The sequence below is a fragment of the Grus americana genome, chromosome 4 (assembly GCF_028858705.1).
Source record: "Grus americana isolate bGruAme1 chromosome 4, bGruAme1.mat, whole genome shotgun sequence".
NCBI classification, from domain to species: Eukaryota; Metazoa; Chordata; class Aves; order Gruiformes; family Gruidae; genus Grus; species Grus americana.
In genome coordinates this window covers 60938658-60963932 of record NC_072855.1, presented here as the reverse complement: position 1 = coordinate 60963932, position 25275 = coordinate 60938658, and the positions used below count along the sequence as shown (strand labels likewise).

Genomic DNA, 25275 nt, shown 5'->3' with positions numbered 1-25275 from the left:
GAAAATGTTTTAGGCTTGTTTCCCCTTGCTGCTTGTTATGGCTTAGTAATGGTGTGTATTTGGGGTTGTTCTACTACTGAAATCAGGAGGAAGGAAACAGAAACCGGCCATGGATTTCCTCTTCTACCATTGAATGAAGAGCATGCCAGTCCACCCTATGGTCATGAACTCTGTTTCAGGATCCAGGAGAATTCCTGCTCCTGGCACTCTCACTCCGCAACCTTGCCCAATTTTTTACACCATGAGTCTGGCTGGACGTTTCTGTCATCTGTTTCACATCCACCCTGTGCTCTATGTTTCTTTTCCCAGTGCTGAAAACTGGGAGGGGTGTAAAAGCTGAACCAAGCTGATTACCTCCTGAGCAGAAAAAAAGAAGTCTCCTACACCTGTAGGGTGTTTGGTGTAAGTGGCCTTGATACAGGCACTTGGATGCAATGCTGAAAAACTGGACCAAAAGAGATACATGTAGGATGGACTTTTTGTAAAACTTACAGCTTTGCAGGCTAAAAAGTAGAAGGTATAAAGGGAAAGCAGCAGACAGTTTTCCTTTGTGTTAGGTTCACGAGGAGAAAGCAGAGCAGATGGCTATTTCATTTGTAAAAACAGCAGATTTTTGGTACTTGGACTAAGGACAGTTTTTAAAAAGAGCTAGAGATTAAAAGCAGTTAACAGCATTACTGTTATTCCAATTCTGCTGTACTTGTGCTTTGGTAATCTAATCATGGACCTGCTCTGTATCCATGGATGGAGCCAGCAAGGGAAATCGGCGATGTCTCGTAGCATGGTGTTGATGGTAAGGGGAGTGGGTGGCAGAGGACTGCTGTCAGCATGAGCATGGCTGGGCTCTGATGGTGAGGCACGGGCCCAAGCTTTGGGTACATCCAAGCGGCCACCTCAGGAGCACGAGGGACAGGTCTGTTTGCACCTTCAGCACGTTACTGTCAAAAAGCACTTGGATAGCTAAGACAGCCTTGCAAACAAGCAGTCAGAACATGAAACAGCAATGCAACTCCAGCCTATTTTTATCCATGTCTTAGGTGAGAGGTAATACGGAAATTACTGTCTCTCTTTAGATATGAGACAACTGGGAGAGAAAAAACTTCATCGTGAACTGTATGGTTCTTTGTTACCCTTCAGGTTTTCAAGTTGCAGGGTTTGGTTTTTTGGGTTTTGGTGGGTTTTTTTTTTTTCCAGAGGAAAAATGGAAGTTATCTGTTAAAGAAAGGAGTGAACCTTGTTTTGGTGAGGCTCGAGAGCAGCAGAGACAAAGAGTTTGTCACTTGTATGAGGCAGTGCTTTGTTATAGGAAAATGCACTGATGGAGCTATGTATATCCATTCAAGTTAGCTGTATGTTCATTCGTGGCAAACGGTACTGTATCTTAATGGTTTTTCCCTCTTTGGGGAAGTAAACAGGCTAGGGGTAAAGCCACTAGATTTCTCTGAAAACAGAAACTCCAGAAGTCTGTTGTGTTGGGTCAAGTGCTGTACTCCCACTGTAATGCTCTGAGTCTTGGCTTGCAAACTAGGCAGCAAGTTTAATAGTTTATTCCTTAATAGTCTCGCTATACAACAGGAGTATGTGCACCTCTTGTCTTTTGGCTATATGCATATGTACTTTATGTCCCCTCACCTTCAAAGCACTGCACACCATCCCCACCACCCTCATCCACAGAGGTCTTCTGGTGGCATTTCCTGGTGGTCTACATTGCTGCTCCACTTGGCTGAAGGACAAAAAACATCAAGGATCTGTAAGAGCAGAGCTGTTTCATGAGGGAGAAGAGCTGGGAGCTGAGGGGGAGTCAAGCACAAGCCATGCCCTTATTGACAGGATATGGTCCCACAGGGGCTTAAGCCAGCAGGCAGAGCTGGGTGCTGGTAGCAGGGCCCTGGACAAGGCGAGGAGATGAACCAGGTCCAGGGTCCAGCCCAGAGCAGCAGCAGATGTTGGCAGAGACAAGGCTGGAAACTGGGCTACAACCCAGGTCCAAGGTCCAGCCAGGAGACTGGCACTAGGCAAGGACTGGGTGCCCAGGGCTGAGCAGGGTTTGTGGGTTCCCTGTGGGTCTCACTGGGGCCACTAAGGCCTATCAGGGTCATCAGGACCATGACAGCTGGTGCAGGATTGGAGCTGAGGACCTCTGGCAGCTCTTCCTGCAGGATGGTGAGTCTTAAATATGAAGTCATCCCTGTGGCTCTAAGGGTGTGTTCATGAGGGAGCATGCCCCTGCCAGCAAACCCCATCAAACAGTCATCACAAAGCCCTGAGATCCCCAGTATTGGCACATCAGCTATTATTCCTGGCTAGGAAAGCCATCTTCATTCCCTCTTTGTTCCCATGCAAATGGGCTGAAATGGGAAATGGAAATGAGGGCACTGTTTGTCCCTGCCCCTGGCTTTTTCTCCCCAAATGCATAAGTGTTGCACGTCTCAGCTTCTAAGTAGTGCTCCAGAATAAATACTTGATTTCCCTTTGCTTTATTATTTCTCCCCTGCGTTTTTATATCAACCACAAAGGCTTAATCTGAAACGTACACAGGAAAAAGGGAAATTATTGCTACTGTTTTCAGAGATAATCAGTTTAATGTCAAATTCATGTGGATTTCTTCATAATGAACAGAACAAATTGAGCTCAAATTCAAACAGTGGGAATCTGAGTCAGAGAGGAAAATTAAAATGAAGAACATTAATATCCTGATTTCTAACCCAACCGAGACCTGATTGTTTCCTAAATGAAATCTCCCATCAAATTCCTCCCACCCACCCAAAAATATAATTAAGCTGTGATTTCCAGGCTGAAATCGTATCTGTGCTGTTAACTCAGCAGGGATGACTGTGTGTGTTGCAGGGAGGGTGGGTGAAGTTTTAAATTATCTTCAGGTGGCTGTATTATCCTGCATTTTTAGGAAGCAGTTATTTAGAAAACACAGTAGAAGGTAAAATTCTTACTTTGGTAGGAGATTGTCGCTCCAGAAGACAGGAGCTGCGGGTTAGCACTGGGGCACGGCAGTGAGTCAGATTTGGGTTGCTGTCTCCAAATCTTCCCTTTCTGCTCAGGGGTGGGGGCTGCCAGGTGTATCTCAGTGTTGCAAGATGAAGGTACTTCAGTTTAGCTGTCTGCAGGGGTGGTAGGTGTCATGGTCTGGACATAACTTGGCAATACAGCAGTGAAAACAGGGTAGAGTTTGGTGTGATTAAAAGGAGAGACAGGCAGAGGAGGAGGAAAAAAAAAGAAAGAAAAGGAAACAGCAAAATGGAAAAAGGAAAATCAAGTCAAGATTCCCCTGGGGATCTCAAACCCCATCCCTGGTACACTTCAAAGAGTGATTGCTGCTCATTGTACCCATTTGCAATGCTGACCCTTTGCTGCTGGTGCCTAGATAAAGCAGAGAGCGGGTGGAAATTTGGACCATGGAAGCGCTACTGTTGTCCTGCGTCAGTCTTTCTCAAGATGCTCATTCGCTTCTTGATGGATTGACGTGACTGGCGTGACAGTCAGATTTCTGCTGAATTTATGTTGCATATAAAACAAATAGCAAGCAGACAAGCTCTGGGAGAGGTGGAAACACCTCTACTCATCTTGATAGGATATTCAGAGGGCACCATCAACTGATCTATCACAGTCTGTCTAAATGCTTCTTACCTGCTCTGAGTAACACCTATGGCACTTCTTGTGGCTTAAAGATATCAGAGAATAAATACTTTCTCTGTTTTCTTTCCAGTTGTTTTCTTTTTACAGTTGGCAGCAAACAGGGCCCCAGTTTCTCCTGTGAAGTCAGTCAGTTTTCATGTCATGTCTTTCAGAGAGATGGTTTTATGGTGTGGGGATTTTTTTTCATTTTAAATTAGCAGGTTGTGGCTGTACAAACACACAGGTTGGCAGGCAGAGCTAGTGATGACCACTGCAATTTTTAAACATATTTTCAAGTTTGCCAGATCACTTTTTTGTCTTTTATTCTTGTTACTGTTGTTGTACTGGGGTAGGCAGGTTCAGTGCAGCAGATTCCTAGGATGTCCAAGGTGCCTTCAGTTGCTTTCCTTGTTCATGAATGCATCTGCAGATGCCTAGAGGGAAATCACTGAAATATACCTGGCTATAAAAATACTTTGCCTTTTTTTTTTTTTTTCTGAGCACTAAACAGTTCAGAAATAGTTGGACTAAAGAAAAGTGTCTGTCTCCTGCAGACACTTTACTCTTGTGAATACCATCACTGCGCGACTGGGCATGTGATGTGGAACAAGAGTTGCATCTGTTTAAATCTGAGCTTGCCTGGAGATGCTTTAAATGTTTTGTGCTCCATTTTCAGTGATGCTCAGGGTTTTATGGAGGTAAATGCAGAGGACTTCTCAAAGTTGAGCCCGGGATGGCCCTGGTAGGGGCAGCAGCCTCTGTGACCATCATCTGATGATGTGCAAATCTTACTTCATCATCATCATTGCTTTAAATCTAAGACACAGCATTTTTCCCCAGAACCTATCTTTTTTGCAGAGTGCTTAACACTGTCCTCGCTCACCATTGCTGAGTCAGCAGGGTCAAGGTGCTGCATGAACCTGAGGGATACAGCGATCCTTGCCCTCGAGCACCTCCCTTCCCACTGGCTAGCAAAGCCCTCAGTCCTGGGAAATTTAGTCTTTGTTTAAAGGGATTCACCAGTCCTGGAGCCTGGAGGCTTCTGGTTTAGCCACAAACAACAACAGCAATGCCACTTTCCTCCCACCTCTGGAGTACAAATAGTTCAGTTTCTATTCCTTTTTGGTCTGGACTGCCACTTGAGAAGGGGGTAACAGTTTTTGGAGGTCTGTAAGTGTCCCCTGGCTGTTTGGTGGAAATCAAGGGTCAAGAAGCAGGGTGAGAGTCCCTGGCAGCATCTCTCCACTAATCCAGAGCGAGCCTGCGTGCTGTTTTCTGGCATCTCATCCAGCCACAGTTTCTCGAGTGCTGCAGCTTCTGCTCTTCACCAGGGAGATCGGTGTTCAAGAGTGCTTGCTGTCCCAGCACCACGGATGCTTGTGGTAGTGCACACAACACCAGGGAGAGCTTGCAAAAGAAATAGCATAGTAGATTTATATCAGGACTTTGAAATTTCCATTTTACCCAGTGAAGGAGGCCATTCCTTTACCTCCTCATCTCACCACCACTGGCGTTTTCCTGATGAATCTCTTTGGTTTCATCCCCTGTGCCCTTCTTCTTCTGTTCTCTCTTGTAACCTGTACAGACTACACACATCCTCCCCTGACCCCACAGATACCCCTGCCTGGGTCCCATTGCCCAGGTGGAGGGTGTATTTGGAGGGAGTAGTCCACATGTAGTCGCACTGAATCAGCTGAGAGGGATTGCTGTTTGCAAGCCATAAATCTCTGCAGCCCTGTAGAGCGACTGTTGGTTTGGCTAAATGTCAGCATCTGGCCTCAGAATGACCCATCCTGATAATCACATATGAAGTAGAGAGAAATTCCAGGTAAATGACAGCAGAGGAGTATTTTCTGTTTGTAAGAGAAACTCAGCATCCCTTTGGACTAGCAAATTGCCTCTGCTGTTGTGGGGGTTTTTTTTCCCCAATCAGCTGTACATTTTATGCCAAGAAAATTATTATTTTCTGCACTGAGGATCAAAACTTAGGGAATTTATCTCCTATTTCTGCCTACGTGCAAAATGAATCCCACTGTCGATTGTCTTCTGGTTTATTTTGCCTCTCTGCTGCCTGGGACTGAGTTAGCTGAGATTTGTTGCAGTGATTTCAGTGAGTGACGTGACATTCTTCCTTTGGGAGGTATTATGAACTGGCTTTGATTTTGGGATTGACAGCCATATAATTGGAAGTTCAGTCATTAGGTGGATCAGATTTAAAGAGGAAAAGTAAGGGCAAGGCAATTTCTGAAATCAGAGCAGGCTTTGGGGAGTATTAGATCCAGCAGAGTATTGCTGCAGAGCAATCTTAATATGATGACTGTGAAGGAGGAAGGAAGAAAGCATGGCTGCTTATATAGATTCCTATTAAGTATGGTCCAATTTCCACCGTAGGCAGAGCTCGCCACACATCTTGGGTAAAAGTTCACGTCTAATGAGAAATAAGAATAAGCAGGAACAATTAGGGATAATGCATGTTTGTATAGTCAAGGTACAATGAGGTATAAACCCTTGGAAAGGGTGGTGGTGGTAAAAAGAAATGTCCCATCCTGGGACAATGTTTCTGCTCCAGGCAGTTGAGAAGGAATCAGTGAGTGGGGAAGTATTTATAAATTGATGTAGACTAGCTGTGCATTTCGAACATGGCCTGCAGATTATAATCCAGCAGAAGTTTGTCATCGAAATGATTTCAGAAAAAAAGAAGGAAAAAAGGGGCAAAGAAATACTTTCCCTCCCCTGTCTCTGCATAAAAGCACGGGATGTTTCATTTGGCAGAAGATGGCCCAGAGCTTAACAACCTCATTTGCTGAAACTCCATTTCACTGCAGTCAGTATTAATAGCTTCTCAATGAATAGATTAGATGCTGCAAGTGACAACAAACCTATTTGAGAGAAATTTAATAGGGAGGTTTATTGAAGTTTATTAACTGATTCCTGTTGACTATTATAAAAACACAGCTCGATAAATCTAAACGTCAGAGCATTTGTTGGAGGGAGCCAGGAAAAGTGCTGAAAATACCTGTTGTCCTCCAGCAAATATGTGTGATTTCACTTTTCATAATTGCATTCATCATTGGAATAAATTGCAAGTGAACACATGGAAGACCAGGATTTTTTAAATACTTGAAAACTCTGCCTGTAACACAGAAAAGGACACTACTGAATGCTGGTAAGGAAAGTCATAAAGAAGACTAGAGCTTTGACTCCTGCAAACCTACTTTGAATGTATATTCTTTCCCCGTGAGTAAAGTGGAATACATAAGTTATTGCTAAGTGATGTACAGAGCCAGCCAGAATTTACAAACTGAAATCAGTGCAGAGAGGCTATTTCAGTAACAGTCGAGTTAAGGAGATGAGTTATTTACTACAGTTAGGGTAAGGCAGCATATGTTGTGGATTTTTTTTAATGGACACTTAGGAGAGGATTCATCTCTAAGCATATCTGGGCTAAACTGTGCTCCCTGATAGCTCAGGCTTCAGGGAATGGTCCGTGTTCTCCCTGGCTGTCGCTTGTGTCTGCAGGGTGGTCTGAAGTCAAGTATATGAAGTGCAAGAAGTTGAGGGACTTGATTTATGGTGGCTGTGAACAGCAAGATAAGTAGGGTGCTTCAGGAGGCAGAGCAGGCAGGAGTACAGCACTGTGCCCTAGCTCTGTGGGAAGGGAGCTGCATGGTTAGCAAAATGGAGAGAAAACAGAAAGATTAAGGCTGACCAAAAATACAGCAATACATGCTTTTGTTATGGTTTCTTTCTTCTGAAAACAAACCAAAAAAAAAGCCCAAGAAAAAATAAATTTTGGGACTGCTGGGTCAGAGTCAATGAAACATTTTGTTACAACTCGGATGTGCTTTTCCTAAGCTATTTATTTTTGTTTCTACTCTAATGAAAAGATGACATCATACGAAGAAGTCAAAGTCAGCTTTCATACAAACTACTCTTGGAACAAAAAGTGAAAACGATTCATTTGGAAAATACTGATTTTTGTATGGACATCTTTGAAGCATTCAGCTGATTCACTAGTTCATCCGATTAAATTTGTTAACTGGTTTGGTCTCCTTTCTCAGCAAAACTGCACTTCTGGCACATCTGCTGGGCAGTGGGGGAAATGTCCCCATCCCCAATGAGTTTCCACCCTGCTAAAACGCACGTAGCAAGGATATAGAGCTGATTTTGGCGTGCGATTGAAAAGACGTGAAGCCAAAGAAGATACACAATGGTGTTGGACATTATCTGTGGACAGATAGTCCCAGCTAAAGCAGTGCTGCTCAAGCCATTTCAGCCTGGTAGAGCCGTGCTGAATGACATTATTTTTCAGAAAGGCCGGAGGAGCAGTTGGATCCATTTCCCTTCCTGTTGGGTAAACCATGCAGATGATTCAAGTTAACCTAAATGCCTTTGTGTGGCTTTGTCAGCCAGCTGCCCACAAGAAATTATTTGAATTTTGTTCCTGAATGATGCAGTCTAGAGTATGGCAACACGTGCTTGTCATCATCATTTTCATCCTTTGCTTTCATGAGTGCATAAATCGTACTTGTGTTTAACAAGGTACAGTTTTCCCTTACAGTCATAACACCAAGCTCTTCCAAAAAAATTATTTCTGCGTTCAGTGCTGTCCTGCATCAAGGACATAAATTTCTGTCTTAGAAAGGGAAGAAAAAGGTACCATTTGGTTGCATACTGTCATTAAAATAATACCTACTTTCATAGGCGCACAAAGCAGCTAACTGTAGCTATCTGAATGCTCTGTGTGTAGTTACAATGATGGTAAAAATTGTGGGATTTTTGTTTTCTTCATCCTGGTTGGTTTCCCTATGAGATTTTCTCAGTTTGCAAGTCAAAAGTGCAACCCTCCAGATGCCCCCCTGCACCCTGAGCACAGGCCATGCCTTCTCATAGCCTTTTAAACCTGATAAGAAAGGCTGAATCTTCGGTACTTGGATCATGAGATTCCTGGATGCTGGGAGAGGAGCAGGAGTATCTCTCTGTTACCCAGCTAATACTTGCCTTCTGTAAGAGCATAATTTTTTTCTCCTCATGATCACAGTCTGTAAATCCTTCACTTGAGGACATCTGGCGTCAAGAAACCTTGAACTGAGCACTGGCATTGCCAGAAATCTGAATTTTAATGTCATTTTGGATATCAGAGCTGACCTGGTAGCTGTATTTTGCACTGAACTTTAATCTTTGGTTGAATATCAGTGGAAACGAGGAGACTAGGGGCTGTAGTTATACCAGTGTGGATGTAGGGAATATTTTTGTAGAGGTGTGAATTCTGCTGTTAAATGTGTTTGCTGGTTGTGATGATCTCATTGCACTGAACAAGGAGATGCCCAGGTGAACCTATGGGTTTGAAGCACCATCTTTTTTCCAACCCTGAATTCACACTCCCACATGTAGACAGCACGATAGGTGTTTGGAAACAGAGTACATTTGCTTTCAGGAGGGTGTCTTCAACTGGCAGAACCAAAGGTGCTTCAATGCAGCTGAGTTGAAACAAATAAAACAACTAAACTAACTAAACAAATGAAGAGTGGTGGCTGTGTGCTGTGCTCAGGTGCTTCGGGAGACAACAAAGGAGGGATTTGTATAGGGAATATTATTGCTGAAATGTAGGGAAGCAAAGATGACACAGGACTATGGGATTTGCTGAGAGAAATCGGTGTCACATCACAGACGCTGAGAGCTGAGGATCCAGCCGTAAGTGAATAAATAACAATGAACAACTGCTGCTTGCTGAGGATTTTAGGCACATCGCCAACGCCAAGCCAGACAGCTGCCGAGGGTCATGTCCCAGGAGCATTCTGCTGGGGATGAGATTCAGGACAGTCGATTGGCACCCACAGCCCTGCTCTTTCTGCTTTTCAGGTCCTCGGACACACATTGACCTTTGCAATCGCAGCCCCGGCATCCGGCCTTTGCTGCGCACCCATACACAGGCCTGCAGAATAAGCCTCTTTGCTTTCTCTCCTGGTATTTTGGGAGAGCACGCCACTTTGATCCCATGCTTGCTTTACTGGATTTTTGTTGTCTGTTTATTACCAAGGCTATTTTCATGCAAACGGGTTCATAGTTTGGTAGTCTCCCTGTTCCTCCTGCTAGTGCCTTGTCTGCAGGCCTAATCGCTTTTCCTAATAGTCCCGTTGGTTGCTATAGCAATGATAAAGTGTTATGAAAAAGGCAGGATGATGCTTAAATGTATGGCTGGTGTTACCTTTTTCTTTCTCCCTCCCGGGAAGGAGAAACCCAATAATGGGGATTTGTTTGGTGTATTATTGTTTTATCTAAAGCTTTAACTATAGGCTCTTTGGAGCCTCAATGCAGTCCTTCTCTCTCAGCATCCTTCGAGGCTGGGAATGTTGCAGCTTTAAAGCAGTTAGGGAGAAACAAGAGCCCAAATAAATGACTACAAGTTACATATCATTTTGGTTTTAAGATGCCAAAGGTTACATTTACTGTGACCTGCAGAGAGTGTGAAGTTTGTTGTGGCCAGCCCACTGTGATGGGAACCTGCTGCAGAGTGCTTAGGGCCCAGTCGGGTTTCTGAAAGTATTGAAAGGTAGCTGAACATGTTAGCAGTGCATTTGTTTTGTATTTGCATCAGGAGAATTACTCAGGACTGCCATCAAATTGGCATTTTGATCAGTAAATTAAAAAATCTTAATGCCCTTAGCAATCAAGGGAGAGGAAGGCAGAAGATGCAGTATTTTTGCTTAGTAGCTGCATACAGGAATGGGTGGCTGTTTCGTTGTACCAAGCCCCCTCTTTTGCACACTTGAGAGATCAAAAATGACTTGTTCTGTATTTTTATCTTTGTGCCAAGTTTATAGTCACAATCATGTATCTTTATTAAAAGTTGCCAAAAAAGAAGTTTGTAACAGCCCAGAAGAGCCAGGTTTATGTGAATTTAGCTCACTTCAGAGGCCACTGCCCCAGCGAATGGAGGTGGGCAAAGTGTTAAGTGCTGACACAGATTGGTCCCTTCTCCTCCCTTGTCACACTGTGAGAGCATCCCCCATGTGAAACAGCTCGACCTCCCAGCCATGGTGGGATCAGCTTGTTCCTGCCTGCTAGGGATTGCTAGACACGATCAGACCAGCAATATATCGAGTGAGATGCTCTTTCTGGCAGTTAGCATTTAAAGATGCCTGAAGCTAAAGTGTTCAAAACTACGTGGTGGATATATTCTTCTCCGTCTCAAATCTCATAGGGACCAAGTTGGAGATTGGGTTAAATCTCAAATGGGAGGGTTATACCACTTCTGAATTTATGGTTGGCATTAACTCTGGACATTCCTGTTACCTGCATAAAATTGTGTCCCTTTTTGTATCTTTTATTGCCCAGCTTGATTAAAAGTGGGATGAAAGCAGAAACAATTTTAATGGACTTAGTACTCATGCTGGTATAAAACTAGTGCAAGAAGAGGAGTGGTTTCTAAAGTCCCTCATCCCAGATGTATGTGAGATTGATAGAAAATACATTATGAGAAGGAAAGAATTGACTCATTTACCTATGAGTTACATTCAAGGTTGCTTAGTTAAGCGTTCATATAATGTTTTCTTACAGGAGACAGCTTTGTTTCCTTATTTCCAAACACAGCAGCTCATCTTGCTTTCCATCAGCATAGCCAAAAATATCAGGTGAGAGAAAACAAGTCTTTTTTTTCCAGCTGCATGTGTCGAGGAGCCTCCCTGGCATGCAGCCCCCATACAGCGCTGCCTCCTACTTTGTCCTGTGCTCAAAAGACCGATTAAGTGATCCACTAACGCCATACACCTGGGGCTGGGAAGGGCTGGGGGAGGATGAGGGAGAGGCAGGAGAGTGGTCTGCTCTCTCCTCTACCAGCGCAGACACGGAGAAATGCCATCCCGGGCAATGGAGCCAGGCCAGCATACGACCACTGCAGGAGGCAGCTCTGGAGGCCTCCACCTAGCCTTAGGGATGGCCAGTTTTTGCTTTTTATTAAATAATTAGTAGGTGTGAGCTTTCAGAGAGCTCACCACTAAGGGGATTTGTACCAGCCAGAGGCACTTGGGGGTTATATATCCTCAGCAACTTCATCCAAAAAAAAAAAAAAAGAAATAAAAGGAAAGAAAAATCAGGTTATGAGTTGCAGAGAAGAGATTGTAGCCAGTACCCCACATGCCTCGTAAAGACTGCCTCTGCCATGCCACAGGGCCACCTCCACCCCTAAAAAAGGCAAAAGGGGTCTCCAAGCCCCAGCCATTGATGAAGGTGTCCCTGTCAGGGTTGCTGGGTTTGAGGATTGGCTTTTCGGTCGCTTGTTTGGGTTGGAGCTATCAGTTGTTGGTAACGGCCAGGTAACCTGAGCCTTCTGACAGCCCTGTCCTGGCTAGCTCTAGTTGCCCCACCAAAGACTTGCTTTCCTGGTGGAAAGGTTTTGTCTTAACAGTTTAGCCCTGGAGGTAAAAAACGTGGTGTGTCCTTGAGTATTCCTGCTCTAGGTCTCTACTAATGGCAGTGGGAATGGCCCTGGGGGCAAGTTTTTGAGTCAGTCGTCTCTTTGGATCCCAGAGGAGATTCGAAGCAAGGACTTAAGAGGTTTTTTGGTCCTTGTAGGTCAGCTAACAGGTGTGGGGAAGGCTTTGCTTCATGGGTTGATGCCTGCGATAGGAATCAAGGTAGGTCTTGGCAGCCACCTGCCAAGCTGTGATGATCCTGAAAAGCACAAATCCAGAGGCTGCAACTCACAGGGATAAACCAAAGCGGGAGGACAACTGATGTCTGAGTGCTTGGAAACAACAGCAAAGAGGTCCGGGAGTGGGGAAGCAAGATGTTTGTGGGGCAAACAGAGAGCCTTGAAATGTGCGTCTCCACAGCCGCTCTCGCTCCTGATAGAAATGCCTGATGCAGCCGCAGTGCTCTCGCCTTTAAGGGTGGATTTGGGTGGTTGTGGATGTGCTTGACAGTGGTACCAGAGCAGTAGCTGAACTGAAATTCATCCTCTTAGACATGAGAAACAGCTGCTGTCTAGTAAGTGCTGAGAGCCTTTGGAGAGGCTGCAGTCTCCATCCTTTGTTTGTAATTCTGCTTTTTCGATTTTAGATGTGTTGCGAAGGACTGGTACAAGAGATTCTAGCCCATAGTGGGAGTTGAATGTGCTGTTTTCCGTTAGTCATTATATATTTTTTTTTTATTCATTTGGCACTTTCCAGAGAGTTTTTCCCCCCACATTGTGTAGGCTGCCATTTTCCTTTCTTTCTTTGTAGCAAGCATGTGGGCATAGCCTTGCTTACACTCTGAGCGACTGGGGAACCACCGTAAATGTAGCTTATCCGCTTTCTGATACGTTTTCTTTTGCATTGGTTTGGATTTGTGCATCGTCAGTAACATCTGTTCTGCTTTAGTGGCATACAGTTTTCCGAGTCTAATTAGCTGGCTGCTTGTAATCAGGACTATTTCAACTGTTGTCATTCTGAATGTTCTTTTTCCCTTTTTTTTAGTACCACATTTGCCTGATTGACCTTTTTTGTTGTTTTTTTTTCTCTGTCTTTCTATCGGGCTGCTCCAGGAGCCATGGCTAATCATCTTATAACCAATGCTCTGCTTCGTCCTCATGGCACTAACAACCCTTATAATACATTGCTCGGGGAATCGGCGGTCTATAACAACCCTTCTGTCAGCATGTACAACGCACAAGGTGTGCTGGAGTTTCTCTCTAATTTTTCTAGTGAGAATTCCATTTTCTGTGGCTTATTTTGGCCCATTTCTTTCTCTTTTTTTCTACCTTTTTTTTTTGTCCCCACGCACACACACTTTGGTTTTTTTTGGAACTGGGCACAAAAAAAGATCCCCTCCCCTTCCTTTCATTTCAATGCATCTTTCCATTTTCCAGAGGCTTTTTTTCCATAAGCAATCAAATTCACTTTGAGAGACCCTCGTCAGTTCTACTCAAAGCGTACATAGTGGTTTTGATTTTGATTTTTTTTTTTCCAGTCTCTTTGCTTTTGTATTGTTTTGGTCTTGTGTGTGTATTTTGTCAGATGTATCCATTCCTCTCTTTGTTGTCAGCACATTTCCTTGTTAAACCATTCATTTCAGAAACAGGAACATCTCTGAAGGTAAGTGAAGCTAAAATGGCCTTTGACACCAAAGCTGCTCTCATTTGAAATGGCATAGAGAAATGTGGTCAGTGGCGCACTGGCTTGCTCAGGAAAAAAATGCAAAATAAAGCAAAACTGCCCTTGGTTTCTAAGAAAAATGACAGCTGAAGCAAGGAGTGTAGGTCAGCTCCAAAGAGCAGAGCTTAGATACTGTAAGAAATGTTTTGCTGTTTGCATTAATACATTTTATATGTGCTATTAGAAAGAAAAAAAAAAAGAATAGAAAAAGGTGTAGGGAAACTAGAAGCTCTTGCTCTTTCAGCAATGGAAAATAAACAGGTAGAGTCAGTTGTACCTAACAGAGGTTTCTGCTGTAGAAATCAGTCTCTTGTCATCTATGTGTTTGTCTCTGCTCCGGCTGTGGGAAGGGACCATGTTTGTAAGCTGATGTCCTGATGCTTCCATGAGGGAGAGGCAGATGCATTTAAGCAGGACCTGAGGAGGACCTGGGGAGTGTGGAGCTCTGCCACCTCCTGTCTGTTGGTGGCTCCATCCTGCTCTGCCACTTCCATGGGATTTTTTTTTTTTTGGCTTGCTTGCAACGTGGCTGAATCATTACAGAGTAACGCTGCGTTCAAGCGCAAGTATGTCAGCACTCTGTCAGGTCTGCACTCCCAATGAAGGCGTTCCTTTCCAGTAAAGGATCTGTAAGGAAGGGAAAAAAGTGATGGTTATAATGCAAGCAGGAAACCCCCCCGCTTTGTACTATATGGCAGAGTATTATTTATGATAGAAATAGATACTGAACTGTATCACTACGGTATTTTCATTCAATGCACAAGAAAGGCACACGCGTTTGACCTTATGGCTGTTCATTAATTTCCTAACCTATGCTAACTTTGTGCAATAAATTTGCGTCCACAAATGCTTTTTTAAAAAGGGCTACTGTTAAACATGAAACACTCTGAATTTTAAGAACTTCAGTGTACTGCAAATGTCGAAATGAGCTTTGATGTTATGTATAGTTTCTTGCGCAATGGCATTGAGGTTTGGGGGTACTTTTAAATCAAGTGGCAGCAGGTAATGCTGGGTCAACATTTGGCTCAAGAGAACTCCTGATGTTCAGGTCTGGGTGCCTCAACTGAACCCAAGTGATTTGAGCAGAAATGTAACAAAAAGGTTTTACGTGCGTTTTAATAATCTTGTGTTCTTCTAATTTTTAAGACTAGATTCTGATACAGTTACCTGAGCTAACAGCATTTTTTCCACAAAAATAGTGTAATTGATTTGTAAGTGCTATCCAGTGCAACACAGCCAGATGAATAACAAAGAAACCTACCCAGGCTTCACAGGTGGGAGGTGAAGAAAGAGCGTGGGACTAGTACTGATCCTGTTTAAGTCCCTGGAGATTTGCCATTGACTTCAGAGGGAGCAGAACCCAACCCATTCTTTTCAGGAGGCTGCGAGTTAATTAATGACTGTAGAACTGGTATAGCTATGGCTTGTCAAACTGATACTGTCCCTAGACAATTACAAACTGTGAATATTAGGAGATCCTGCAGCAGAAACGAAGATTAGCAAAACCAACCAGGCCTAATAGCCTTGGCAGTTCTTTGAGATTTAAGGATGCTGCACTGGCAGGCACGCTGAAGTGATGATAGTGCATTGTAAAAGTAGATGCTGTCACCATCTCTGGGTGTGCCTTGGCTGGTATTGGTGTACAGTGAGGGCATTGCTGGCTAACGTCATCCAACTAACTCATTCCACATCACTAAGGCTATGATTTTTTTGGCACCTTCATCTACCACTTCTGGTGCTGACCACTGACAGGGACAGGATGCTATAAGAAACCTGGGGCCTGATCCAGTTGGCCCCTTCCTTTCCCCCTCCCCAGTTACGTGTTTTGAGATACCCTCTCTGCTCAAACTGAAGCTGCCCCATCTGCGGTAGAGACTCACCAGGAGCCGGGAGCCCTAAAAAAAGCCCTTGGAAAGAGACGGGAAATCAGACCCTAAAAGACCCAAATCCCGTTTCCTGGTGGCAAAAGTGATTCCTTGGTGGGACACAGAGCATAGAGGAAGGAGGAGATGGTAGGTGGGGGCTCTGGCACCCCACAGCACGTGCCAAGCGCTCACCACCATTGGCAGCTGACGGATGTACTCTGGCTCGGTCTCTCGGACACAGGAGTTTCTTGAAATGGCCCAACTGCTTTCGTAAGAGCTAATGTTAAGAGACAGCGGCAAATCATTAACAAGCTCTGGTTTAACCCCAGCATGCCACAGACCATTGCAAATTGGAAAGCTGAGAGTTATCACTGGCTCTTCATCTTCATCTCTGGCTCTTCTTGTTTTAACCCTTTCTACTCAATAGCTTCATTTAGCGATGCCATTATTCCTCTTACAATTTTTGCAAAGTCCATGTAGTTTGCCATGTGTTCAGTTAAAAAAAGAGCAGACATCAAAGTTTGTAAAATGCCAGCAGCCCCGTGATGAGCAAAGTCATACTCTTACAAAGCACTGTTGCAAAGGATGGATGGCAAAACGTGTTTTAGCAAGGAAACGGATTTTAGTTTCAACTGCCAGGGGTTATTATAACAGTAAGTAAAGCCAAAGTAAAGACTTTGGAAGTGACATTGACAGTGTCTGTCTTTTCAAGCATGACCGTTACAGGCTTTAGACTTTTCTTAAATTTCCAGGCATTATTTCTTGATTTGCATTGCACGCTGAACGTTTTATAATGGCATTGGAAAACGTTTTAAATGTGATAATTTTTTAAATAAAAATGTAGTTTATTGAATATTGCGCGTAAAATATTTTTTCTGTCTAAAATGTCAATATTTTTAACCTGAAATAAACCATGTAACAAATTCATGTATTCTGGGCAGTGGAAATTATTTCCGTTAACTCTCTTTTCTGCATATCATCAATTTGCTTTTTACTCATGTTTCTCCTACTGTCGCTGTAAGCTTACTTGTTGTTTTTTCTTTCCTTTTCTTCATGCTGTCGTTTAGAGCCCTACAGAGAGACAAGTATGGGAGTAAAGCTAAACATTGCATATCAAATGTAATTTTTTTTAGTTCACTTTTATTGCATCATATATAGATGATGTAGTTAATAAAGGAAATTCATCCCACAGTTTTGAAATCAAAAGAATATGAATATACATATGTATATATACTTGTATGCGTGTGTATGTATGTGTGTGTATATATATATGTATGTGTACATATATATATATAGATGAGATTAGATGATGCTTTCTTTATTTCTCATTTTTGTGGTATCATTTACCCAGCATAGTTTCTCATATAACTGTGCATATGATTTTTTTTTAAACGTCCCATTTTTATGTGCGAGGTCATGGCATTTTTATAAAGTGTGTTTCATTGCAGACCCCATTTTGTTCTCACCTGCAAAGCCTCCATTTTATTTCCCCACCAAACCCCGGCTCTATGCATTGGCAGCAGAAGTGCAGCGCTCAGCGCCTCAATGCGTACATTCCTCAACATGACCATCAGACAGACACTCTTGTACCCGTCACCCATTACATACAGTCGTCCCCCCAAAATGCTCACTTTTCATTTCTCCCCAAGCATCATGACTCGGTTGGAGAGCTTCCACCATGAAAATCAACGGCTTTGCTCTATGTCTGTGATGGCTAGTTGATTTTTTGGCATAGGTCCCTCGTTTGTTGGGAAACCCAGGATATGGCAGCACCCTCTAAGCTTCAGAAACCTAAAAGGTGACCGACACATTCACTCAAAAGCAAGAAGAAAGCCTGCAGTAGTGCTTTCCAGCCCTTGACATGCAGCAACTACTCCATCGCAGATATAGACTGAATCCTGTATTTTCAGAAGGTACACATGCCATGTACCAAGCATGGTATGAGCAACTGTTCATCTGAAATTGTCAGCTAATGGCTCCCCTAATCCACCGCAGCTTGCTGGGAATTGCTTGCCATTTTTTGGCAACATCCAAAGCCCTTAGCTGAAAGGTCGTTATGTTATTTCACGCATCCCCACGCCTGCACTCCTTCCAAGGAGGCCAGTAACCCCAAAAAAAGAAAACGTGGCAGCTTAACTGCTGGGCCTGATTTTCTTCTCCCTTGCCCACTCATGCTGTGTTGCTCTCAAAGTGCTTCCCCGCCATCTCCCGTAGCGTGTTGGGAAAGAGCCGAGCTCCAGCCTTATGTTGACAGTGTTGAGACACCTATGGAGATGCAATAGGCAGTTAGTTGGGGGGCACCCCAAGACCCCATTACTCCTTGCAGGTTTCCCTGAGCCCACCTTACCATGGCAGTGATGGTACTTGCTGTACCCTCAAATGAACCCTCTGCTTTAGCTTTGCAAGTGAAATGGGAGCTGTTTTTAAAGGCTTCACAAGACCCCACAGCAGCTGCCTCCAACATCGATTGTATTAGAAAATCCCCACCCAGCCAGTGTGGAGTAAATAATTTTGGCCGTGCCCTTGTGTCGGGAGAGGTAGGGCATTTAGCCTTGTTCCCAAAAAACCTGGTCCAGGAAACACTTTGTGCCTCCACCTTGCTAATCCCCAAATTGTGCCATTCAGGCCTTATGCCCTTCCCCTGGCAGCCTGCCCAGCAAAAGGGGAGAGCAGATTTATTGTTTTCCTCCTGGAAGGATACACTCCCAAACAAAGTTTGGGCAAGGGTTAACCTGGGCTGCGAATACTTTTCCCTTAGCTGGGGGGAGTTGCCCCCTTCCTCCAAAGTACCTGGAGCCAGGCCAGTGGGGACCAGCCCAGGGTCACCTATTTCTCAGCTTCCCTAGAGCAAAGCGCAAGAGCTGTATGAGGTACTGACCAGGAGAGGTTATTCCTCCCTGCCGGCAGTTGCCATATCAAGTTACATACTTGACGGCGCTTTCCATTTTTTCGGTGGGAAGACCTTAAGCCGGTTAGCTGGAGCTGAGTCCTCCTATTTTGGCCGTGACACTCTCCTTGCTGCCAATCCCCAGCAGCCATGGCAGCCTAGGAAGGGGGTTTGAGTGTGCACGTCCCGCGTGAGTGTCCTGTTTGTACAAGTCACCCTCTCTTGTGTAATGTTTTTCAGAGGGGCTTCTGAACAATGCCAGGGATACAAGTGTCACGGATACTCTACCACTGAATGGTAATCACGGCAACAGCTACAGCATCGCCAGCGGCGAGTACCTCAGCAACTGCGTGCAAATCCTTGACCGCGGGTACAACCACACCGAGAACGCCCTCGAGAAAAAGATCCTGAAGGAACTCACCTCCAACTACATCCCTTCCTACCTGAACAACCACGAGCGCTCCAGCGAGCAGAGCCGCAACCTGATGAACAAACTCGTCAACAGCGTGGGCGGAGGGAGCGAGGACGACGCCATCGTGCTGGACGACGCCACCTCCTTCACCCATGAGGAGAGCCTGGGCCTGGAGCTCATCCATGAGGAGTCGGACGCCCCACTGCTGCCCCCCAGGGTGTACTCAGCGGACAACCACCAGCCCCACCTCTACAGCCGACGGCGCATCCCACAAGACAACAGTGAGAGCTTTTTCCCCTTGCTGACCAACGAGCACACGGACGACCTCCAGTCGCCCAACAGGGATTCTCTCTACACCAGTATGCCCGCGCTGGCTGGCATGCCCATGACGGAAAGCGTCACCGCCAGCACCCAGACCGATCCCCCACCAGCCAAAAGCAGTGGTGGCGATGCCGACGATGTTTACTACAAAAGCATGCCCAATCTCGGCTCCAGGAACCACGTCCATCAGCTACACACTTATTACCAGCTAGGTCGAGGCAGCAGCGATGGTTTTATAGTCCCGCCAAACAAAGAGGGAACCCCCCCGGACGGCAATGCAAAAGGACCCGCTCACTTGGTCACTAGTCTATAGAAGATTCAGCAAAAATTAGGCAAAGAGACAACAAAAAGCCCCTCTGTAATGCTTGGTTTACTGTTCTGAGTTAATCCAAACAGTGGTAATATTGTGTGTACTCCTAAATCTTCATGCTGTTCAAAAGGAAACTCTCGGACTTTTTTTACTGGAATTTTTAGGCCGGCCTGGAGAAGACAGTAACTGCTGCCCCCTCTTCTCCCCCATCCTCCTTCCCTCCAGACAGACTTCATTATGTTAATGAAAGAGATAGATAACGGCACACTTCGTGGCCTTCTCAAGTTATGCTGTGTTTGTTTAAACAATCCTTGATGCTGTGTTGCTCTTAATACCGAGGACCTGATTTAAGAGGGAAAAAAAAAAACCACAAAAAAAAGCAAAGAAAAAAAATAAAGGCCAAAAATGTGCATTTGAAACTAGTAGCAATGACGCATCTAGGTGGGAGCGCTGCACAAAAACAAGCTAGCAAAACTCTTTCTTACCAATCCAGATCACGTCATGGGTTTTGGTCACTCACAACTTGGTTTCACCGCAGTGCCCTTTGCTGCGGGAGCAAACAAAACAAAAACAAATTTAATGAGACAGAAGGGAATCCTAGAATTCTGTGCTAAAGGCATATTTTACATTTTGCTGTATTAACGGATGATAAAAACTAATGGCAGAAAAAGAGAAGCAAACAATTTCTATGTAATGTACAGATACTAGCATTGCACATATAGTCTGCTTTCTGTTCCTCCAGACTTGCGTCCCTGTTAATGTAGTGGAAAAAAAAAAAAAAAAGAACTTTTTTCTGTTGTGCTGGTCTTGTAAGTTTGTCTACCAGTAGGAGCAAGGTTTTTCATAACTCCTCCTTTTTTCTTTTTTGTTTTTTAATTTTGTTCTGTCTCTTCCAGCCTCTCCCCTCCATCCCCTCCCCATCCTGGTAAAAACATCTCACTGGGAAAAAAAAAAAAGAATATCACTTTCTAAGGACCATTTTTAGTAACCCCCATCACCATTCCTTTTCAGCCAAGGCAATGTTTTTTATTTCCTTGCTGTATAACTTTCTTCAGCCGGTGTATTGCCAGCAGACCTTTTAGCAGACTAGAGCAGGGCGAACTTCCCCATTGACATTGCACAACAGATTGTGACGATAATCCTGTGAAGCATCTTTGGCGAGCAGCCCCTCAGCCAGGCCGTAGGGTCACATCCAGGAGCCGAGAGGTTTTTTTTTTATAGTGGTTGTGGGGCTTCTACAGGCGACGGCCATTTCCCTGGAGGAGCGAAGGGCCTTCACGGCTCCATCTGGTCCCCAGTTTAGGCACTTGTACTGCAGTGGTTAAGAGGAAAATCAATTGACATGTAGTAAGCAAAAAAGTACTTTGCAGTGATTTTAAAAAAAAAAAAAAGTCTTCTGTTCATTATTTTTCCTAACAGGAAATTTATTTATTTGACAGGATTTTTAAGTAACATAGGCTTTCTGGAGGTAAATTAGCAGCACGGAGTATGAATTCTTCTTTTTTCTTTTTTTTTTTTTAATTTATGATCCATTTTGTACGGTCTCAACAGTTGAATGACCTCATTACTAATATTTGTTGTAAAAGTGAAGCTTGTTTGCCAACCAATAAACAACTGATCACGATTTAGAAGATACTGTATGTATGTACTGTACGATTAATCACTCTTTTTCTGTTGTTGTTCCTCTCTCCATTACTGTCTTCAGTATGAGTCTCCACTCCTTTACGGCATGGGTGAGCAATGCCAAAGAAAGGAGGCCTAAGCTGAGTGATTTAAGCACAAAGGTTGCACAGCTACAGCTGACTAGAAATATCAGGCTAGTGGTACTTGTTTAGGGGCAAGAACAACACCGGTCGACATTTGTTGCAGATGATTCTAGGTCTGTTTTGTGCCTACTGTATAAACTAGCTGACGACACGCGGATCATTTGAGTATAGTATTTCATGTGTCGTACCTTTTAATCATTGTAATGATTTTTTTTTTTTTTTTATTTTGGTTCTGAGATTAAAAACTGCTGGTAGCATGTCAAAGAGTAAAACAAGTCCCCGTTAGGCCTCCTCGGTCATTGTTTGCTGTCTCTTTATTTTCTTGCTCTGGGCATACTCAAAGCACCATCACCGTCCTCGGCCACATCGCCCCTCCTGTCCCGCCACTGCCGATGGCTGCTCTCCTCCAGCTGTGCTTTGCTGCTCTCCTCCAACCTCCCCCTTCAAATCCCTTGGGAGGAATTAGGATTCACCATCAAGATCTAGAAAGCCACAAAATAGACTAGAAAGGTTGACAGTGAAAATAGCCACCTCTGGACATGCTCGGTACCAATTTTTCATTACACGATTTTTCACAAAGCCTTGGGCTTTGGGGTCTGATGCTGCGTCCATCCAAGCTGCTTTCATCTAACTCCCATCAAGATGGGTAAAAGCCAAAAGATTTGGAGCAGGCAGGTGATGAGACAAGATATTCCCAGTGCTGAAGGATAAATGCAGCAGCAGAGCAGCTCTGCTTCATCCCAGGGCTGTCCTCTCATGAGGTGATGCTGCTTGGTGCTGCTCAGCAGGGGCTTGTTGGGGGGAAGACCCAGGGGGTGGTGGTATTCGTGGCCTACAAAATCATCTGGTTTGAGTCGCCTGAGTTCTTCCTGCAGTCAGGCAATCAGGCCAAAACTTCTTGGGGAGTAAACTTCATTTCTGACCAGACACTGATCACAGCTGTGTCTCTTGCCAGGTCTACATTTTGGCAAGGGAGTGTTTCCTGTCGGGAGATTGGGAATCACCTGGCTTCATAGAAAAAGAGCCACTGGCCAGCCGGATCATACTCTTGCTCTTGATGCTGTCTCCCTGTTTCATATTATTTTCCATGCCAGCAGCAATAGAGCTGGGCAGTGCATAGTAGACCTATGCATGCAGGCAAAGCAAGCATTTCAGACCCACATGGTCATACCAATCCATGTAGCAGCCGAACAGAGGCTACTGAGGCTTGAAATACTTGAAGTACTTCTTACTTTGGAAAAAGTAAAATCTCTTTTACTGTATTAGACTCCAAAAAATTAGTTTTCCAGGGATATGGTGGGATTAATTTCATGCAGAGAATGAGATACACCATAGCAAATATTTTCATGATAAAATGGGAGGCAGGTGATTAACATGACATTTACCAGCATGCCTGAAACTATGCAAGAACAAACCAGTGGTGGATTTGCTATGGCATGATTGTGTCCTACTGAAAAATCTTTGACTTTCTTTCCTCTGAACCGTCGTTCATCCCCAGCCATTCTGTGTATTTCATATTTATCAGTGGACAGGCTGTTTTTCCCCTCTTCTCCATCCCTTCTCGCTTGACCTTCTCTCCAACAGCCTACTATGCACTTTGATTGCAAAAAAATGCTGTTTATTTTAAAGCTGATTATTTCCCTCACCAGGCTGTTCTGGCACCGCAGAATTCACTGTTGGTGTTTCTTATAGCTTTGGAAACAGCTGAATCACAAAACAGGGGAAATAGATTTTATTAATTATATTAAGCCAAAAATGGTTTAAGACTAATTTAGGGGTCTTTTTTGGGGGGGAGCAGGATGGATATTGTTTTTTTCATTATTTTCCCTTGAAAACGCTTTTGTTGTGTCAGATAGTTGATTATGGGCATGGTGAAGGTTTCTACTTGTTCATAACAAGCTCGGTAAATACAATTCGTATGCAGCTGACAGTGTAGAGGTGTCTTCTGTGCAGACTGCACACGCAAAACTCAAGTCAGTGTTAAGTCCTTGCTGCCTAAAATGCTCCTGGGGTAGGAGGGAGAGCCACAAAACTTCTAAGGCATTTTTTTAATGCTAAGCAAAGGCAGACGTGGGAAAACTAACAGCATGATGAAGAGCTAGTAGTGATTATGGTATTAAATCCATACCTATGCTTGGAGCACATAACTTTGCAAGCTGAGTCGAAGGGGATAATCACCCATGTACTGGAGGGATCATCTTTTTTAGAGCTTTGTTTAATAAAAAAAAACTAAACAAACAAACAAAAAACCCCAACAGATTTGCCTTATAGGGAGAAGATTAAAGCTTCATTGTTCAACTGCAACAAGCATCCCACTTTCAATGAAAAGCGAACAGAATAGAGGCAAACAGACAGTGCTCGGTCCAATGAAAACATCACTTTGATACAGAGACCCCTCTTTCTGAAATACGGGACCACCTTTGGGAGGCATGGGTTGCCATGCATGTTTGGAGTGAGGATTGTCAGTTGATCCCTTGCTTGAGGTGTCCTTTTGAAAACCCTTGCTTGCAGACAGGAAGAGGAGGACAAAGTGTGAGGCTCTGTGCCTTTCATTTTCCTGCAAATCATCTTGGGATGCTTTGCAAGTTGTGAATCCCTTTTTTTCTCTTGCTCCTTCTAATTCGTGCAGGGTTATTTGTCCTGTGTAATTCCATTGCAGACTGCCCCGTAACGAGCTGATGCACCAGTTTACTGTGCAATTGCTGTTTTCTACTGCTTAAGGACACTTTGGCTCCAACAGGCAATGCCTGCCCATTTTCTGCAAGAGCCATAAGAAACTGTAAAGATCTCCCCGAAACATGTGAAGGCGAGACACAAGGGGAAAGACAAGCCAAGAAAGACTTTAGGCTGGAGGGTTGCTGGAGATGGGAGGAATTCGTCACAGCTTTGGAGGCACTGTGTAGGCAATATTACTTATCATGGTGCTGCTCCTTTCTCCCTGTTGATTGCATTTAATTCCCTGAAATCTGTGGTGGTTAACCAATCTTTTTCCTTCCTCCCTGCCCCCAGGTAATGAGCAGTGAGATGCTTCAGAGGGCCAGGGGAAACGGTGGCAGTGGTGGGAGGCGCTGAGCTCCAGAGGGTCCTTGCGTGTCTCTATATGTGTCTCTATTGCCTGCATCCCCTTTCTCTCTTCTCTGTCCAGCTGCCCTTTCTCTCACACCCCCCCACGTGCTCTTGGTCTCACTAGTTTATGAAGAATATAATACCCCGCAGACTTGCCTAGACAACAGGGATAAAAAGATAGTTCATCTTATTAAAAAGCTATCTCAGGAAAGCCTAAGAGCACCAGCTTGGTCATCTGTCACACCCTGATCTCTTCACATTTAGAAAGAAAAGTACTTTATTTTTAGCTACCTGCTGCATTCAGCTAGACTCTATGCAAATTTTATTTAATGAATATTTTAGGGTTTAAATAATCTGTGCTCATGAACATTATATAAATGTCAAGTCATCGCAGGCTCTCCGGTAACAGCGTGGAGAACATCCTGCAGCGTAAAGCTGAAACCAGATAAAATCAGTGATTAATGCTCCCAGGGAAGGCAGCGATCGTGTTAGCGGTGGCTGTCCTTGGCAGGGGCATTAGCAGCACGGCCAGGGGAGAGCACCCAAAGGGGCAGCCCCAGGAGGGCAGCAGCACCCCCAGCTCTGCACCGAGAGTCATTTCATTCAGCGCAGGCAGCTGGTGTAGGGCCAGTTTTGCTCTTCCAAGGGCTTTTGGCATCCCTAGGGATGCATGGATCATGCACCAGATCATACGTTGTCCCAGTTCAGGCAGGTTGGTCTGTTCAGTGCTGGAATACTGAGACTAGCCAGGATAGCTTGGAAATCTTCCTTTTTCCCATCAGAATAGCTTTTTACAGGTGCTTACTGTTTATTTTATTTGGTACGCCAGACAAATGGTGATAGTCTTCTCCAGCAAAATGCCAACAACAAAAAAAATCGTCC

The 25275-nt window shown here is 44.3% G+C and overlaps 1 protein-coding gene across 10 annotated transcripts in view; it reads left to right on the top strand.

The window, feature by feature from the left end:
* Positions 1-25275, top strand: part of ADGRL3 (adhesion G protein-coupled receptor L3) — a 522926-nt gene that overhangs the window by 492645 nt on the left and 5006 nt on the right. For 3 of the 10 annotated variants that reach the window (XM_054824725.1, XM_054824721.1, XM_054824719.1), the window contains 2 exons: positions 16699-16716; positions 18759-22057. The exons of 1 other annotated variant lie outside the window; for it this stretch is intronic. In XM_054824725.1, the coding sequence (XP_054680700.1) occupies positions 16699-16716; positions 18759-19564 (824 nt within the window). In that variant the 3' untranslated portion in view covers positions 19565-22057. Of the gene's footprint in view, positions 1-13156; positions 13286-16698; positions 16751-18758; positions 22059-25275 lie in introns of those variants that run through there. 6 more of the 10 variants (XM_054824723.1, XM_054824722.1, XM_054824720.1 and 3 more) reach the window with 4 other exon arrangements.